The 17,963-nt window shown below is 42.1% G+C and overlaps 1 protein-coding gene across 7 annotated transcripts in view; it reads right to left on the reverse strand.

Annotated features, from left to right (window-relative positions):
* Positions 1-3,480: 3,480 nt before the first annotated feature.
* The window catches only part of LOC142571445 (mediator of RNA polymerase II transcription subunit 12-like protein), a 222,155-nt gene continuing 207,672 nt past the window's right edge, over positions 3,481-17,963 (reverse strand). For 5 of the 7 annotated variants that reach the window (XM_075679800.1, XM_075679797.1, XM_075679795.1 and 2 more), the window contains 2 exons: positions 11,121-11,400; positions 3,481-7,228 (listed from right to left, as the gene is read on the reverse strand). In XM_075679800.1, coding sequence (XP_075535915.1) covers positions 6,772-7,228; positions 11,121-11,400 — 737 coding nt within the window. In that variant the 3' untranslated portion in view covers positions 3,481-6,771. Of the gene's footprint in view, positions 7,229-7,969; positions 8,080-11,120; positions 11,401-17,963 lie in introns of those variants that run through there. The other 2 variants (XM_075679798.1, XM_075679799.1) reach the window with 2 other exon arrangements.

Below are 17,963 nucleotides of genomic sequence, written 5' to 3' on the forward strand. Positions count from 1 at the left end.
AAAAAAAAAAAGATGGAAAAAGAGAAAAATGGAAAAAAAAGCACTTTTCTGTGTGCTTATATGAATGAGAATTAAGATGTTTTTTTTTTTTCTGGCCAGTAAGTCTACAGTCTCTCATCAGTCATTAATTAGTACATCACTTAGTGCGTACATGATACACATTTCTATCCAACTACGTATCAATGACAATTTACTGTAGTTGGTATTCAAGCAATGATTACTGAAGATGTACCAAATGTGTTGTAAATAAGAGCGCCAGCTACACATGAATATTCTTGTTAAACTGATTCTGACTGACAATTACAGATGGCGCCAGTGTTCTGCTGCAGTAGAACTGTGACATTTTTGCCTGGAATTGCCACAGATGACACATGCTACTGATTTATTATGAATAAAAAAGGCAGGAAACGCCCCCTTATCTATTAGACTGTCTGCTCCATGAAATGGCAAATCTGTGAATTTGGAGTGCGGGCAAGCCGGTAGCTTTGCAGAAAGTCATGTACACCCAACACTCTTAATTTTCATAACATTTGATATGGGCTTAAACCTCACCCGCAGGTAAGCGATGAGAAAATGCGCATCACTGCAGATATGCGTTACATCACTATTGTGTTGAAGAATGAACAGTGCAGTGCCTTTTAGTCTCCAACAAATAGCAGGGGCAATTATTGATCCTATATGCAAATCAGGCATTTCTTTTCATAATGGTCCACATTGCGCATGACTGCACGAGGAACACCTTCACGAGGTGAACCACTAATCACACTCTTGTTTGCTGAACACTTCATGTTGTTATAGATATCAGATGGATGTACACTATTCAAGCTGCACACAGATAAATCTGAAAAATGTCATTTTCAATATACAGCATATACTGCATCAATGTACTTGAAATATATGTTAGACATGTTTAAGCCATGTGTATTAACAGCACAATTGATGCATCTTCAAAACATATACAGGGTCTAGAACAAACAGTGCTCAAGACAGAATGGTGAGAGCACAAGAGACAAGGTGCCTTGTTTGTCCTGCTCTCATTGTCCCATCTTAAACGCTGTTTGTTCCCATCCTAATAATGTATCAACCAGCCCAGTTTAGAACACTCCTGCACATACAAGGTGTTCTGGCGAGTGTGCACAAAGCTTAAATTTTAAAAACAACATTGTTTTGAAGCCTTCCTTGTGGGGGTGAAATCAAGTGTGCATTGCTAAGAGCTATCAGTATCCTCCGCACATAGCCAAATTAGCTAACTAGTAAAATTATTTACGTAAGTTTTTATTGATATAATGGCTGACTTAGCAAAACAAAAGTTCTAGAGTAGCATTGGTAACTCAACATTCAATTGTTTCGGGCCCACCATAATTTCCTTTTGCATGCTGTAGAAGTGCTCATCTTAACCACTCCATGAATAAATTAGGCAAGCCCAATGCATGATCCTGCTATTCGTGAGGTGCTCATTTTGCTTGTGCCACTGGTTGTCTCTTCAGCTCACTTAGAGGGACATACTGGTTAACTATTCCTTCAAAGCTTTATTTTCATTCCTTCAATGGAAAGAATCTGATTACGTCACAAGTTGCAATTTATGTTCTAGCATTTGCACTGTTTAATAACCGAAAAAGTTATTAAAAGTTTCAATGATTATGTACTTGGCTCATTCAGAATGCCATGTATTTTTTATCTATCAATAAACAATGAACAACAGAGGAGGAGATGCTGTCATAATCCATGACGTCATTGGAAGCTGGTGTGGGAACTTCATAAAGGGCACTGCTATGAGTCTTTTGCTTTTGCATATTTTCCAACTTCCAAAGCGTCTCCTCCTCATGGTAACAGCAACCTTTCAGGTATTCTAAAAACAATTTACTAATGCAGCTTAACTTCATGTTCTTGTTTAGCGTGCCATCAAGTCCAAAGGATGGTTTTCATACTGATAAGTAGCGAATGAAAGCTGTTGAAGCCATTTAGTGTTTCTCAGGAACCAGAATGCATATACAGTCGAACCTCGATATAACAAACAGCGTGGCGATCACGAAATAGTTCGATATAGCCAGAATTCAATATATAAAATTAAGCAAAAAACCCGTAAAAACTTGTACAAATCAATCAATGAACCAATCATTCAACCAACCAACCAGCCTCAGTTGAAGTTGGGAGCGGGGGCTACTTCCGCTGCAATCTCCATATCCGTCAATCGAAGCATTTTTAAACAATGTCAATAACAAAGTATTAAGTGGCGTCTGCCATGACATCTATGAGTGAGCCCAGTGAACGTGTGCTGTCGTGCGTCTTTGTGGAAGCAAACCGCCATTCCTTGCGAGGTGCACCAGGCGCAGAGCATGGCACTGAGGAGGTATCAGTGCAGCAAATGCGATGTGTCACCCGCATTGTTGAACTAGCAAAGCCACCGCATGCATATACCGTTACGTTCAAATGATACCCTCGGCGCAATAAATATGTGCAGCAGCTATAGCACGCAGCAGTTGGGAATGCTTGTCGCACCACCGCTGTCTTCAAGGTTGTTGCAGGAAAGCTCGCTGCCTGTCAACAGAGCGCACGTGGTGTGGAGTGGCAGAGTTCGATATATTCATTTTATGTCCGACCCCATTCGAAATAAAAAATTAAAAATGCGTGCAATTTTCTATATATGCAATAATTCGATATATCTGTGTTCAATATATGGAGGTTTGACTGTACTTGGTTAGCACAGCCAGGCGAAACCAATCGCTGGTATGAATTTCACAGCTGCCAGCTAGAAATTCAATGCATCACAATTTACGGGGTGACCCAACAATATCAGGCAGATTAGTTTGTTTGCTGTGACATAAAAAGCAATGTTGCAGGGCTGCAGGGCTTGGAGGCAGGCAGTTGCGTGGGCATTTGCTGAATTTGAAATACATTTTCTTTTTCTATGTTGGATATGCGAATACTACAACAATTTTTACATTTTTTGAAAATGCACAGAAACATCATCAAATCTGAAACATCACACTAACGTGAGATGAGCTATGGTGAAGCGGTAAGTTCCAGTTATTATAAGAGGATTTGATACTACTAAATTGCTCATGTTGCACATCAATTATTCAGTCACTTCTAACTGTTGTATGGTCACATCAACTTTCTAGCTTTAAACCTCCACCCCAAGATGGAAGCTTGACAGATACAGTCTACGCACGTTACAATGGATTTGCGTACAACAGTTTCAGATATAACGGACCATATTTCCACATTAGTTTGCTCTACCTATTTTATTAATGCAACGAAGTTTGCTTTTAACGGACCCCACTACAATGAACTATCGGCTACAGCAGACGAAATTAGCGTCAATTTTTATCAAAATCGGCCATATAAAACAGACTTTTGCTAATTGACACAGGCTAGCAACTGACTTGTGAGAGTCAGCCGACGATCGCAGCTCAATATCATGCGTGCTCAAGGCACGGGGGGTGGGTTCTACTCCAGCGAGGCCGCGCGGGTGCGAGGCCGCGCGGGTGCCGCATCTTGAAAGCAATCAGCAATGTTTGCAGAGTGTACATAGTGCTGGTAGCTTCGTATGCAGTTTGCTTATGAAGTTTCATTCGCATTGAAGCACGAGATGCACGACGGTTAATGCGATCACTGCTGCTGCTGCAATTCCTCACACCAATGTTTTGACAGCGACTTTCAGCATTCATTGAGCGAGATGTGTTCATGTTTATCTGCGCGTGCTTGACACCTTGCTTGTTAATTTCGTTAGTAAGTGAATGTTTACAACTATATAGCGCCAATAAAACTACTATCCTTACTTCGCATAGCTGTTTACTAATTTGCTATTGCAATCGCTGCTTTGTCTTTCGCACGACTTTTTTATTTTCTTTGTTTTACTTTCGATGTTCATCACTCACTCTTCGCGATTACGTTGTTACACATTGCGATCAACGTTTCGGAACCAGGGCATTTCGGGTTTTACAGACTTCAAACAAAACAGACATACTTTGCCGGATTATCATGGTCCATTGTAACAAGAGTCGACTGTATTGCCTCATTCATGAATCATTCACACGATCAACCCTACAGGTGCCCTTGACTGAAGAACTCATATCTTTAACTGTCATTATAAATGAGAAGAGCAACTCAAAAGATATAACTAAACCACTATCACAACGAATCATTGGAATCAGTGATGAGTTGTTTATGAAAAACTTTTTTTTGGAAACGTTTCACTCACCCAAAGCATGCTTGAAAAGCATAAATATATAAAAGCAAAATGTGTTATTTAAACAAGCTGGTACGTGAACAGATCTTTTGGACAACATATTCTACTTGTATTGGGCTACTTCGAACAAGCTGTGCCACTTATTAGGGCTTATATTAAAAAAACTCTGAATTGAGAAAGACGAGCCTGGCATTGTGCATAACAACACTGGGTGGCCGAATGACACAGGGCACAGCGCCACATTGTGCCCTGTAGTTTTGGAATTTAAAATCATGTCCCCTTTTCATGTATGTCCTCCTATTTTCTTTGAGTCTATTTTATTGTAACTTTGCTCCCTTATCTATTCTCTTACCCTGTATCCTTCCCGCGGTTGACCTGTTCACTGGGATGTGGGACGGTTGACCCGTCCACTGGGATGTGAGACATTTATGATGGCCAAGGTTCTTCCTTTCCTTCCTCTTTTTTGTCCTTTTTGTATTAGTTTACCACAACCATTACTTCAGGCATGAAATTTAAAAAGGACAAGTTTGGCACTCATTTTTCCTGGCAACACTTTACCTCTTACTACTTACCACTTTCTGGCAAACAGATGGAAATAAATAGTTCTAGAAGACTACTCTACAAGTCTAAACTTATTTTGTGTTCCTCTTTAGTGCCCTTTTAGCAGCCACACATTGTGCATTTATTTTCACGTGTGCTTAGTTATGCAACAAACATGTTGATGACATGAGACAAATAAAGCCACACATTTAACAGCAGTTGCAAGTTCTTGCACCTGACCATTCAGTGACAAGAACCTAATACAGCAGTTCATTTCCTTCTAAATTTGTCAGCGGGAAACTTTGTTGCTGACTGTTTGGTTCATAACTGAAGATTAACTGTAAATGCGCACTGATAGGGGCAATAGAAGACGAACATAAATAGACATTAACTGTGTTCAACAATGGCAATAAAAGTCTGTCCTTAATAATATCCGTTTATGTGTCTAAATCTACCATCCTCCTGTCTTTGCATAGCAGTCAACTGTTAATGACAGGTGAGTTCTTCCACACACACTATAGAGATTTAGATGAATGCAGAATCTCCTGCATAAAACAGTTCTCAGCAAATTCTATGTATCAATTATAACACAACAACTTTTCCAGTGACATCAAAAGCTGCCTAGGGTGCAGCATAGTTATGCAACTAAGACAGAGTAAAAGCAAGCTACACTTTTTAACATTACTCCAAAAGTAACAGAAGAAGTGGTGCGCACAAGTAGCAGCGAGGCAAAATTCTTCATGAGAAGTCAACACAAAATGCTGGTATGAAAAGTGTGATGGTACAACTGAGTTTGCGACAACAGGCACAGTTGTGGCTTTAGCCTGCTTCGGGACAAAGACTCTTGCCAAGAACCAGTGGGAGGCTTAAATGGGACCCTGAGATTTCATATAGAGGCTGCAAGTACAGAGTTGGTACAGCTATTATGGCTGACACAGCCAAACAGACAGGCACTTTTCATCTGTGCACAATGTCATCGGAGAACTGCCAAGACTGATCCCTACTGGACAATACCTACAGGTTCCAAGACGATTCTCGAAAAAGGGCACGTAGAACTGCATGCAACTGCATTGAGACTGCTCATTCTAGTGTCATTAAATGGTACAAATGTACAAATAAGTTTCGGAGGGGTATACTTGCGACTCTCACAACATTCCGTAAATTTTACGGTTCATGCGATTTTGAATCTGGACAAGAAACTTTTTTTTTCTTTTTGCGTTACTTATTATCCATATATTTGTATATCCTAGAGCTATTACCTCGGTTTTCTAACTTAATTAGTAAGCTTATTTTTGTTTTTTATATATTCTGTTCAAAGTGATATTTGCTATTGCTTACATATTTTCTATATGCCGTCTTAATTGTTGTGCTAGACAAGCATAATTATTTTCTATGTTTACTGTCAATGCATATCTACTACAAATCTGTAACCTGTTTAGTTAGACTGCATTCTTCTCACTGTTTGCCATTTATAGGGGGCACGGACCCAGTCAAGCCTGCTGAAGGCTTTTTGTCCGCACTCCTAAGCATCCTGTGATGTTTGAATAAATTTTGTTTGTCTGGTTGTTTGTATAACCCCTCCTACAAGTGCACTGCCACACAACAATCTGTGAAGGGGGGGGCTTATGGCTAGGTGCAGCTGTGGCACCAGTATGCAAGCGCGTGTCATGCTTTCGACATCCCACAAGACAGCATTAGAATGCCCTTTGATTTCATGATTGTGCTTGCATGCATTTGCTTTCACTATAACCATTAATCTGATGCCACTGCTACGATATAGGCTACTATTGTGGCTGCCATTTGAACAGTAGTAAGACGTTACCTGCAATTCAGTGTGGTCCTGCATGTTGACCGGCAGAGTGATACCACTTTTGCTGCCACTGCGTTCAAACATAGCTTACACCCCGGCTACTGCCATGAAGACTACCAATATGGCAGCAATGGCCTCAGATTGCTGCTGTACTATAGCTGTCTAGTCCCTCTTTTAGGCTGTTGACACGAAAGCTGCCATTTGCAATGGTGGGGGGAATCTGTGGACTTCAGTAGGGACCCTGGTGCTGGTATGCCGAATGTTGCTGTGGCGGTCCCTGCGGCTGTTGTTGCTGTTGGGTTGGTACCTGGCCACTGCCCGAGAGCTGCCGCTGCAGCTGGGCCACGAGCGCTGCAGTCTGCTGGTGCTGCTGTTGCTGCTGGTGGGGTGGCGGGGGCTGGTGTTGCTGTTGCTGCTGCTGCTGCTTGAGGGCCATGAACTGCTGGTGGTGCATGGAACTGGCCATCAGGCCAGCCGCACTAGCTGGGGTCGCACCAGGCGCACCCCCGCCGTAGCCACCCCCGCCCGGGATCGGGCCCCCCGGGGGCGCCCCAGCCCCACCCTGGGGGCCGGGGCCGCCTCCACCGGGACCCCCGAGGTGGCCGGCCCCTGTGGAACCCACCATGGGGCCGCCAGGGTGGCCTCCTCCGCCACCGGCTCCTCCTTGACCAAGGGCATATTGTGGCCTGCATGCCATCGTTGCATTGCAGACAGTGCACTGATCAGGTTGTGCTCACATCTAACTCACACGACTGCATGCACGTCTAATTTTAAGGGAGTACTGGGGAGGTATTCTGTAAGGGTCCACTTAGTGGACATGTCCATTTCGTCTGCTGTTGAAATTCTGATTAGCTGGGCTGGGCTGTGCGTCCACAGCAACCAGGCACCATAGCCAATCAGAACTTCAGCAGCAGATGAAATGGACATGTTCACTATGTTGACTCTTACAGAATACCTCTCCTGACATTACATTTCTTTACTCATAATTTTTGTGCATTAAATTTAAATTCAAGTTCTTTAAAGCTCAGAAAAAATACAGTAAACTAAAAGATAAAGATAGAATCACAATTTCAGTCCTGCATCTCCTTAATCAGGGAAGCAAAAAATTAATTTAGCAGGGTACTATGTTGGCCGAGTTGGTGCACAGCTAATGAAAGTATTGCGGTGCAATGTGAAATAACATAGTATGCAAGAAAAACGGAGACAACAGCTGAAAGTCTGGCACTCTTGTCGACCACTGTAGCTGAGGAACCATGCCACTGATATAAAGAATGCATTACACACTGCTCTTTCTGAACACGAGCGAAATATGCTATAGTAATGTGCCTTAGTAGGATTTCTTAAAGCATATGTCTATATACTCTAATAAGAAAGCTATCACACAGCAAGCAATGCACAAGCAGGCTGAGTTGTTAGTATTTGCCTTGTGGCACAAAATGCAGGCAAAGCTGGCCTTGTGAGCAAGCATCAGGAGGCAGGCGAGCAAAGCTTCGTTTTCCACTTCAACAAAGCAGGATTTCAAGCTGACAGGCATGCGCTGCAGAGCAAGTAAGAGACACATGAGCAAACCTGCAGTTATAAGGCATAGACAAAGAACAAGGAACAGAGGATAAATAAACGACAATGTACAGACAAGCCCTAATGCAAAGCAAGGAAACAAAGACAAACATATGGGGGAAGAGCACAAACATAAAGTGACAGATATTCAGAAGGGCACCCTATGCGGAAATGATTGAGCATGACAAAGTGTACTTCAATGCTTCATGCTATAGAAAAAGAAACACAAAAAAAGGATCACATCACAGATACATATGTGGCAACTTAACATAGGAAAACAAAATTATTTTTTGCTCTATAATACAGTGATCTTAGCATACAGAATTGCAAGCTTTATGTGTGGTAGATCGGACATTACTGCCAAGGCAACATAGCTAAGTATGATGCCAGAAACGTTAAGGGTTGAACACACTTTTGCAACAACCTAATGAGCGCTTGCATGGTAAAATACTTAAGCAGTGCATACTATTCACACATGAGGAAAGGCTATCACTAGCAGAAACAATGCTTGAGATTTCTGTATCCACTTCTCTTTTCTTTAAGTCAAGCATGCATAAAAAGACAGATGCTTCATTTAGAATTCACCTTATGCATAACTGCCTCTCTCGCACTTTCATTTTTTGAATTTTTTTTCCCAACAGCATTTTGTTACCTGCATCCTTAAATACAGTGGAATCTCGATGATACGATCACGGCTAATACGAATTTCCGGATGATACAAATTTTTCTGTGGTCCTGGCTGACCCCTATTACTTTGCAACGTGCTAGAGAACGGTTGTTACGAATCAATTTCCAACCCGCGTTGGTTGATACGAAAATTACCAAAGACACTTTGGAAATTGTAATGCGTGCTTGGCGAAAGCCAGACGCTGTTGCCGTCTGCGCTCCAGTTCATTCGCTTTGGTGTTCGGCGATATTGCCTATCGCTGCTGAAGCTTTCGTTCTGCTTCCCTGCCTTTGGTACCCGGCAATCTAATCAGTTGCTGTTGGCATTTCCGTTCTGCCTCCCTTGCTTTCGCATCTGGTGACATGTTCAGTCGTCGCACGCGCATTCGCTCCTTGTTCTTCTGGCATTTGGTGTTGGGGGAATCCAGCGTCCGCTGCCGCTTCCCCGAACCCCTTGGCGTGGAATCACTGGGCCGCTTGAGAGCCATGCATCTCACTCACTCGACTGCAACGAGACGTGTGGTGAAGGAGCGGCCATAGATGGAGCGGCGGTGCAGCCATGTGCAGCTGCTACCGCCGAAGCGCGCGCGCTCGTTCTACTGCTACTGTGTCTGCGCAGTAGCAGTAGAACGCTGGTGGAGGGAACGCGCTGGTGGTGGTAGAACGTGCTGGTGGGGGGAGCCGCAGCTGCGCCTCCCCCCGCCAGCGCACCGGTTGTTAAGGGGGGGGGGGGGGGAGGAGGTGGCGCCGCTGTGCGGAGAGGCTACAGTCAGCATGTTTCCAGCACATGGACAGACACGACCGTTAGCATGAGCCATTAAAGGCTTTCGCCTTAATAGGAAGCTTTAGCTTGGGTGCTCCTATCTAAATACATGTAAAAGGAGAATTCGTTTTTCTCAGCAACCACTGCACTAAATTTGATGAGGTTTGTTGCGTTTAAAAGAAAAACTGAATATTTAGTGACTGTTGGTTTTGAATTTTTTATTTAGCTCCTCAATTGTTTATTAAAAATTGGCAAAAATAGAAAATTTTCAGAAAACGAAACTATCAAGTTTACAACTCTGTAACTCAGAAACAAAAAACCATAATACAATTCTGTGAATTGCATCTAATAGTACACCTAAAGCGGACAAAATTGATGTGCTATGCATAAATCTAAAAAAATTTAGTAATATGGAAATACAGCTTTTGCAGAACCTTTGTAAACAACATAACAAATTCACGTAAGATATAAAATGACATACCCAATTTGTCCGCTTTCAATGGTCTAATGGATGCTGTTTACAGAACTGCGATGTCTGTTTTTGATGCAGAGTTATGAATTTGTAAGCTTCGTTCTTCTATTTTCTTTTCGAATTTTTGAAAATTCCTTTAACAAAAGTTAGGCCCTAAATAGAAATTCCGCTTCCAACAGCCACAAGAATTTAACCTTTCTAGTTTGGCTGTCAGATGCAGCAAACCTCAACGTGTGCAGTCTGACAACAACCGTTATGGCATGCAGTACCGTTAGGGTTACTGCTTGTCACTGTTGGGGATGGAAACACTGTAGTGAAGAAAAACACTTACTTTCTCAGAAAATATGCAATGACTGATAACCATTCACAAGGAAATGTCAAAAGCAGTCACGGCTTACATAATACAGGCCATCCGACTGTGCCTCATGTTCAATCAATTCATGGATTCAGCTTAACTAAGAATATATAGGCAGCTCATTGGTGGACAAGTACTGCTCACCAAGCTACTTGCCACACTTTTTTTTTTCCTGGCTTGACTAAAGGCTGTTGCAAAGATGCATGACCTCACATTAAAAACAACTTGCTCAATTAACAACTCTGTCCGCAATAATTATGCTTGTACTGTATGCACAGACAATACTTCTTTATGATTTCTTGTCTTCCCAGAACTGCTTCTTGTATTATATTCCATTTTGTATTATATGCCCACATTTACAGTGCGCTAGTCAGACTAGAAATATGTAATGCCAACAGTGGTTGAATTAGGTGGCTCAAATGTGATCTGAAGACTTTGTGTGGTTAAATACTGTTGTGCTATTACCTCCATTTTTGGAAAAAGTGACAGCATCCCTGGCAACCATCAGCAATTTTGTCATGTGGACAAGTATATGCACAACATTCATTCACTCTGCAAGTTTCATCACGTTAGCTGGTCAGCGTTTCCACGAAAGAATGATGCATGAGGTGGCTAGATGATCAGTTCTTTGCACGAAAGCTCCAGAGGACAGGCTGCTGCCATAACACCGCTAGTGCTCATCGTAAAGGTGATCCTTTATCTGTACCAGTCACATACAACTAGCGATCCTTCTCAACAAGTTCACGGGGCGAGGGGCGGGTTCACCTGTTGGCCAGGTACTGCTGTGGCCCGGGATTCTGCATGCCTGCTGCAGCAGCACTCATCATGCCCATGTTGCCAGACTGTTGAGGAGGTCCTCCCATGGTGTTCCCTGCCCCCCCTGGGTTGTAGCCCTGGGCAAAGCCTGGCGGGGCCGGGCCCATCATGCCACTGCCAGGACCTGGCGGGGCTCCAGTGACGCCAGCCGCCGCGCGGCGCTCCATCAGGGCTTGCGGAGGCGGCCCGCCACCCCCATAGCCCCCACCATAGTTTTGGCTCATGCCCCCTGGGGAAAGGGACGAGTAGCCACCATGGGGAGGGACAACCAGGGATCATCATCACCCACGACAGGGACAGGAGACCGGGCAGGCAGGGGCAAACGAGGAGAGGGAGAGAGAGAGAATGAGGCACTAGGATGAGACCACACACACACACACACACACGCACATGTATGCACGGTTTCTCAAAGCAGGAGGCAATGTTGGCTAACAGATGACCAGAGGCCACGCTCTCAAATACTTCTGGCATCAGCTTAACTTTCGTATTAGATTACATCTAGCATATGCTTCACTAGAGATACAAGCATTCACTGGCTTGAACATGATGAATCTGCTGGCCATCCAGTCAATGCACTCAGCAATTGAACCCCACGAAAACAACAGTGATAAGAACTATACCTGATTACATGTTTCCTCTATCACATCCACTATTAGCTTGTTAAGTACGTGAGTGTGCAGTGAAAACAATGAGCTAGAAGCCACTGATCACAAATGAAACCCTTTATGTCAGATATTTACTGATTAGCGTAGCTACACAGAGGATGAAGAGAAAACCGCACTGCAGTAGAAAAAGAGTAAAACAGTTCATTATTACAAAACTAAGTAAATAATCGCAAAACTTTGATTATGTAGGATCGACTTCCTCTTTGACCGGTGGGAAGGGCCCCCCCCCCTCCCCCTCTCATGCTAGCATGCTCTCTAGACCATTACTGTGGCAATTGCCAATCATGAGCAACCGTTGTGCAAAGAAAGTTTTGTGAGCACAGCCTACGAATGTTTGCTGGAACATCAGCCAGCACGCTGGGACAGGGAGGAGCAAGGAGCCGAGTGTGCTGGCTGCTCGCTGCTGGGTGACATGAACAGAATGTCGTCTCTAGGGGTGCAGTCTGGCACTCACTGGAGCCTCCCAGTTTTGGTTTCACGTGCTCCGATAGCCAAAATTCACTGTGCCACAATTCTACGGGTAATCGAATTTTTTCTAGATCCAAAAGTCGATATGGCTTGTACGGAGACCTTGCTTCAATTTCCCCATTATGATGAGCCCACTGGAACTAAAAGGTTAAATGTTATATAATGGATCTTTGTTAATTCGCAACTAATTACTATGTATTTCCAGGGTGTCAGAACAAGATGTTTTTCATTCTGGTTTTAGTTTCGTTCCACTGAAAAAGTTCCATTGTGGTTCTGCTCCAGAAAAAAAAAAACATAATCAGTAATGATTCATAACGGTTTTGGTTTTCACGAAAAAAATTTTCGAAGCAAAGTAACGATAAAAATGTAGTCCATATTTATTTTTCTCAATAAGTGAATTATGAATTCTGAGATCATGCTCAGTGCCTTGATTTGAGGCACTAATGCTGACGTTGCCTGACGTCGTCGTTTTAGATTGCTGACTTTCCCCGTGAACCAATAACCAACGAAATACACTTCGGTTTCCCTTCAAAACAAGATAATAAATAATATTTTGGTTATGTTTTCGTTCTGGTCAAAAATATCATTTTTCTCATTTTTGTTTCCCTTCCATTCCAACATGCTGTGGCTCATCCTTCACCTCATCGGCACCAACATTGATGGAATCTCTCCAAAGGAACTCTCCATTTATTTCAAAACAGCTATTCTTAAATATAATATTACTGAAATACATTACTGAAATATATTACTGAAAGTCTTCATAGAAATACCCTGTATATATGTCTGCTACAGCTACACCTTGCTGGTACACTTTACCACTGCCACTGAAAGCTAGTAAAGGGAATGAACACAGTTGCAGTAGTGCAACATTTAAGTGTGCATAATGATAGTGCTAAAACTCTCACCCAAAGACTGGTGTGCAACCTCTCCAGGGCATTCTTTGTGGCCTGAATTGAGCCCATGGAATGCATAAATTTTGAACACCCCCCTGCACTTAGATGGCACAATGCTAATTTGCATTTTGGAGATATTACACCCATTTGTATATGCTTCCTTGTCGAAAAGGATAACATGTAATGAATATTTAATAAGCCTGCATGGACCAAAACCAGACTCTGCACAAGGACAATTAAAGAATTCAATCGTTGGGTTTAACTCTTTTCGTACCACACCCATAGGGCACCATTAGCTCGCTAACGATGGTTTGAAACACCGCTTTCGAGAGACCTTCCGCACCACTCATTGACACACTGTGCTATCGGACGTGAAGGAAGAGAACTACATTTTGTTTTCTAAGCAGTTCACTTTTTCCCCCCAGTCGGTGATTTTCTAAAGCACTTCGAAGTTTTAGTGATCATCATAGTAGAAAGCAGAAATGGCTGCCCACTATCAATGATTTGAAATGCTGCTTTCGAGACCTTCCATGCCACCCATGTACACTCTGCGCTATAGGATGTGAAGTAGGAGATCTATATTTTTGTTTTCTAAGCGGTTTGCTTTTTCCTCGCCAGGTGTAATTTTTGAATGCACTCTCAAGTTTGGCAGTGCATTCAAGACAGCTAAGCAAAAACAGCCGCCTCCGGGAGTGGTGCGCGCGCTTCGAAAGATCGCAGATCTCATGATTCTGCTGCATCTGCGGCTAATTTTATTGATGAATCAAGCAGCAGCGAGTCTGAGGACGCTGCCTTTTCATCGAATTTTGACTCTGAGAGCGACGACGGAAGCCAGCTTGCAAGATAGCTAGTCGCAGCCCGGCATGCCAAACTGTAGTGCTTGTACTTAAATTTTTGTAGTGAAATACATGTTCAATGAACTTTTTTTTTTCTTGGTGACAGTGATAGTGATATAAAAAATGTGTAGCAGTCTAATGACTGCTATACATTTTGCATATCTCACAATCATTGTTTGATCTTTTTATTAGTAGATACAAGCATGTCTTTACAAACTTTGTTCAATTTTATCCCACCATCTTAATTCTGGCAATCTATATCTTTTTTTTTACATACCCCTCGTTAATAAAAGTTTTATGCATGAAAAGTTCATTCATTCTGCTAGTTGTTTATGTATTACATAAAATATTGAGCGCAGCAGTTCTTTCAGAAAAAAAATCTGACGTAACCTACAAAAAATGGGTATTTTCCCCACGGTAGGAAAAGGTAGTTCGTCCTGAAACGGCACGATGGGTCGTTAGTACAATTCAGCATTTTTGATTAAAAAAATATAAGTACATTTAATTTTATTTCTCCCTCCTGAATTTGACTTTAACGGAAAATGGCAAGTTCAAGAATGGCGAGGTTAAGGTCATGTGTCAGCCTACCCTTTATTTGCATTAATTTTTTTATTATTTGTGTCCGAATTTTGCATTCACATAATGTTATGAATAGCTTCCTCCTATTTACGTTCAAATCTCAGATGCACTCGCTCTTAATTTCAACATAGTCACATATGTAAGCATAATGTGGTGTGCCTTCGCAAAGTTGCTTCTGTAAATCTGACAAAGGTGTTACACGGCATCATTTGTTTACGAATGTGGCAACCTTAGAATACAAAAATTTCAACCATTCTATGCCGAAATTTAAAAAAATATGATAAAATATACTAAGAGTTGTTTAATTACTCAAGGTGTTGATTCTTTTTAAACATTTGCTGATTTTTTCCTACAGGGACACCATAAATAGGCACTCTATATAATAATCGTAGCAAGAATAATCTGTGCAACACACAAAAAAAATTGAGATATCTATCAAATATTCACGAAATAATCACGTAACAGCTACCAAAATTTGGGTTGCCATTATAAATTGGTTCTGTAAGTTTGTGTCATTGCTGTAGGTAGGCCAGAATCCCATCAAAGGGTACAAATAATCAATCTATGAAAAATCAGTTGGCGACTGTGTTTATGTTCTTCCTAAGTTGGTCTTGCTCTAAAATTGACACAAATGAAAGACCATAAGATGATTCGTGTCAATACGACATCCCTAAAGAGGCTCTTGAAATAGAGCAGTTAACAATAAAAATTGTAAAGTTGGCAGTTATGTTTATGATCAAATGAGTCATCAATAAAAATGAGTCATCCAACCAAACGTAGCTAATTGCTACAAAGGAAACCCATACAGGTACCTCAAAAGAAAAGCCTCGTAGCTGAATAAAAATTCGTCTTGGTCTGGGACTCGAACCCAGGACCACCGCCTTTTCGGGGGCAGCCTCTCTACGATCTGAGCTAACCAGGCTCAGATGGCAGATGGAGTCCCGGACCAGGACGAATTTTTCTTCAGCTGTGAGGCTTTTCTTTCGAGGAACCTGTATGGGTTTCCCTAGTAGCAGTTAGCTACATTTGGGTGCACATTTCATTTTCCCTTTATTAATTACTTCTCTCCACTTTGCGGGTATATATATATAGTAAACTCTCAGTTGTACGAACGTCGGTTTATCGAATATTTCAGAATAACGAACTGGCTCAGAGGACCAAGGCTTGCACTGCACTGCACTGCACTGCAGGCGCAACCGATGCCCGCCCTCATCAAACCGCCGCTCCAGCGGCACTGTAATGTCGCTGGCGCTAGAGCGCCCCTGGGGCAAAGCGGCAGCACAGAAAACGAACGGCAACGAGGCATGGCCTCAGAGATCGCCCGTACAAAACGAGCAAGAATGTCATCTCGGAGGCCATGAACAAAGTAACATCGCTGGCGCTTACAACGCCACCAGAGCAAAGCGGCGATCTGTCACACCACAAACCACGTGGTATGTGTTCTTTTCCGACCGGCTAGTCGTGGCATGGTCGTCGTCACTTTCTTTCCAGTCTCGTCGGTTTCGCGTGTGCACACAAACGACCCACGTGGTGTGTTTTTCATTGATATGTACAAATTCCATTTAACACATTTCTAACACTATGGATGCCATGTCTTTTGCTCCATGAATTGCACTTCAAACTTTTGACTCTGTATGCCGTGTCTTATGTTGGTCTAGTGAATATTCAGTTTAGTGAACTTTCAGTTAAGTGAACTATTTCCTTCGGTCCCTTGAAGTTCAATCAAGTGAGAGTTCACTGTGTGTGTGTGTGTGTGTGTGTGTGTGTGTGTGTGTGTGTGTGTGTGTGTGTGTGTGTGTGTGTGTGTGTGCGTGCGCGCGTGTGTGTGTGTGTGTGTGCGCGCGTGCGTGTCTGTATACACACACACACACTAGAATGACTATAGGCAATGCAAAAGAGTAAGCTTTAAAATGTACATTTCTTGCACTAAGTGAGGTCCTAAAATTTTACTTCATAAATAAAACTACCCTTTTTCCTTTCTCACCCCTTTTTCTTAATTCACACAGCTTTTGAACAGTAGGCAATCTGTGAAAGCCAGCATTGCTTCCTACTTATGGTCTTACTCACCACTTTAAATATCTGAGGCACTAGAAGAATACCAACAAGTGCTCGGAGGATCATCCCCAGATTCAACATTGATTTTTCATGTGATAAACCCCCAAATCAGGTAACACAACTTTGAACCAGTGGTAAGCAAGATAGACTGGCGAAAGTGTCTCTTTGAATAGCATGGATCTCAGGCAAATGGAAATATGAGGAACATACACACACATACTAATAAACAACCACAATGCCACCAACCCACACAACACAAAATAAGAAAGGAGTTCAGAGACCATACCTTCTGGGCAAACTTTTTGATTCAACAGGACAAGGACAGCACAGTGGCAAACAATAGTGAGCACACACTCAAGAAAGGAGATGAAAACCTGTGCAATGCTCAACTTACCTGCCTCATGATACTCACTCTCATTCAAATGTAAAAGGAACCAACATCATTTTTAACCAGGGCTTTGTTAGACCAGGTGCAAGACAAACCCTGACTTCTGTAGATATGGTCAGGACAAGTAAGTTCACATGTGGCATGAAAAATCAAAATTGACTTACCGATAGTCAACTACCTTATATATATTACACCCAGCTACATTAATGAATGTGGCTGATGAGCAGTAACACTTACTCACTGTACTGAAGTAGGTTAAAAAATATAAGAGACCAAGCACCACTCGCACATGCCCAAAATTAAGCAGCAAACACTAAAATTCAGAATGAAAGCTTCAATAAGTTGGTTATCTTATCAAAATTAGCCAATGAAGTATCCATGTACATGTCTGAACAATAGAAAGTTAAATGCCAATTGTAACTTCCTTCAAAATATAAAAAGCCAGACATTAAAAGTTAAGATTTCATAGACAATGCTGGCAGGAAAGGAAAAATTTTTTTTATTATACAAACAAAAATATTTTGTACTGGCTACACTGTAAGTTACCATAAGGATAAGACGTCAAGAATAAGCCCATATAATGAAAAACACCTAATTACGGTGCACTAAAGCAGAATAAGCTTTTGTAGTAAACGACAGCAAATTTCCACCAATGAGCCTGTTCATTAAATTTTTAAATTTTAATTCTAGTGTGCAAGCACCATAAATGCACCAATCGTAGGCCATGCATCCAGCAATGAAAATATGCCAACACAGCCCGAATGAGACAGGTAATCTGTGACTGTCATTGCACATCTACCAATGTGGGGAACTTGCAATTTCAAAATTAGTAAGGTAAAGACTCATGGTTAAAAGCTAGAGCATGATCGCTTCGGATGCCAGATACAATTTAAGTGGCACAAACAGAA

The sequence above is a fragment of the Dermacentor variabilis genome, chromosome 2 (assembly GCF_050947875.1).
Source record: "Dermacentor variabilis isolate Ectoservices chromosome 2, ASM5094787v1, whole genome shotgun sequence".
Lineage (NCBI taxonomy): Eukaryota > Metazoa > Arthropoda > Arachnida > Ixodida > Ixodidae > Dermacentor > Dermacentor variabilis.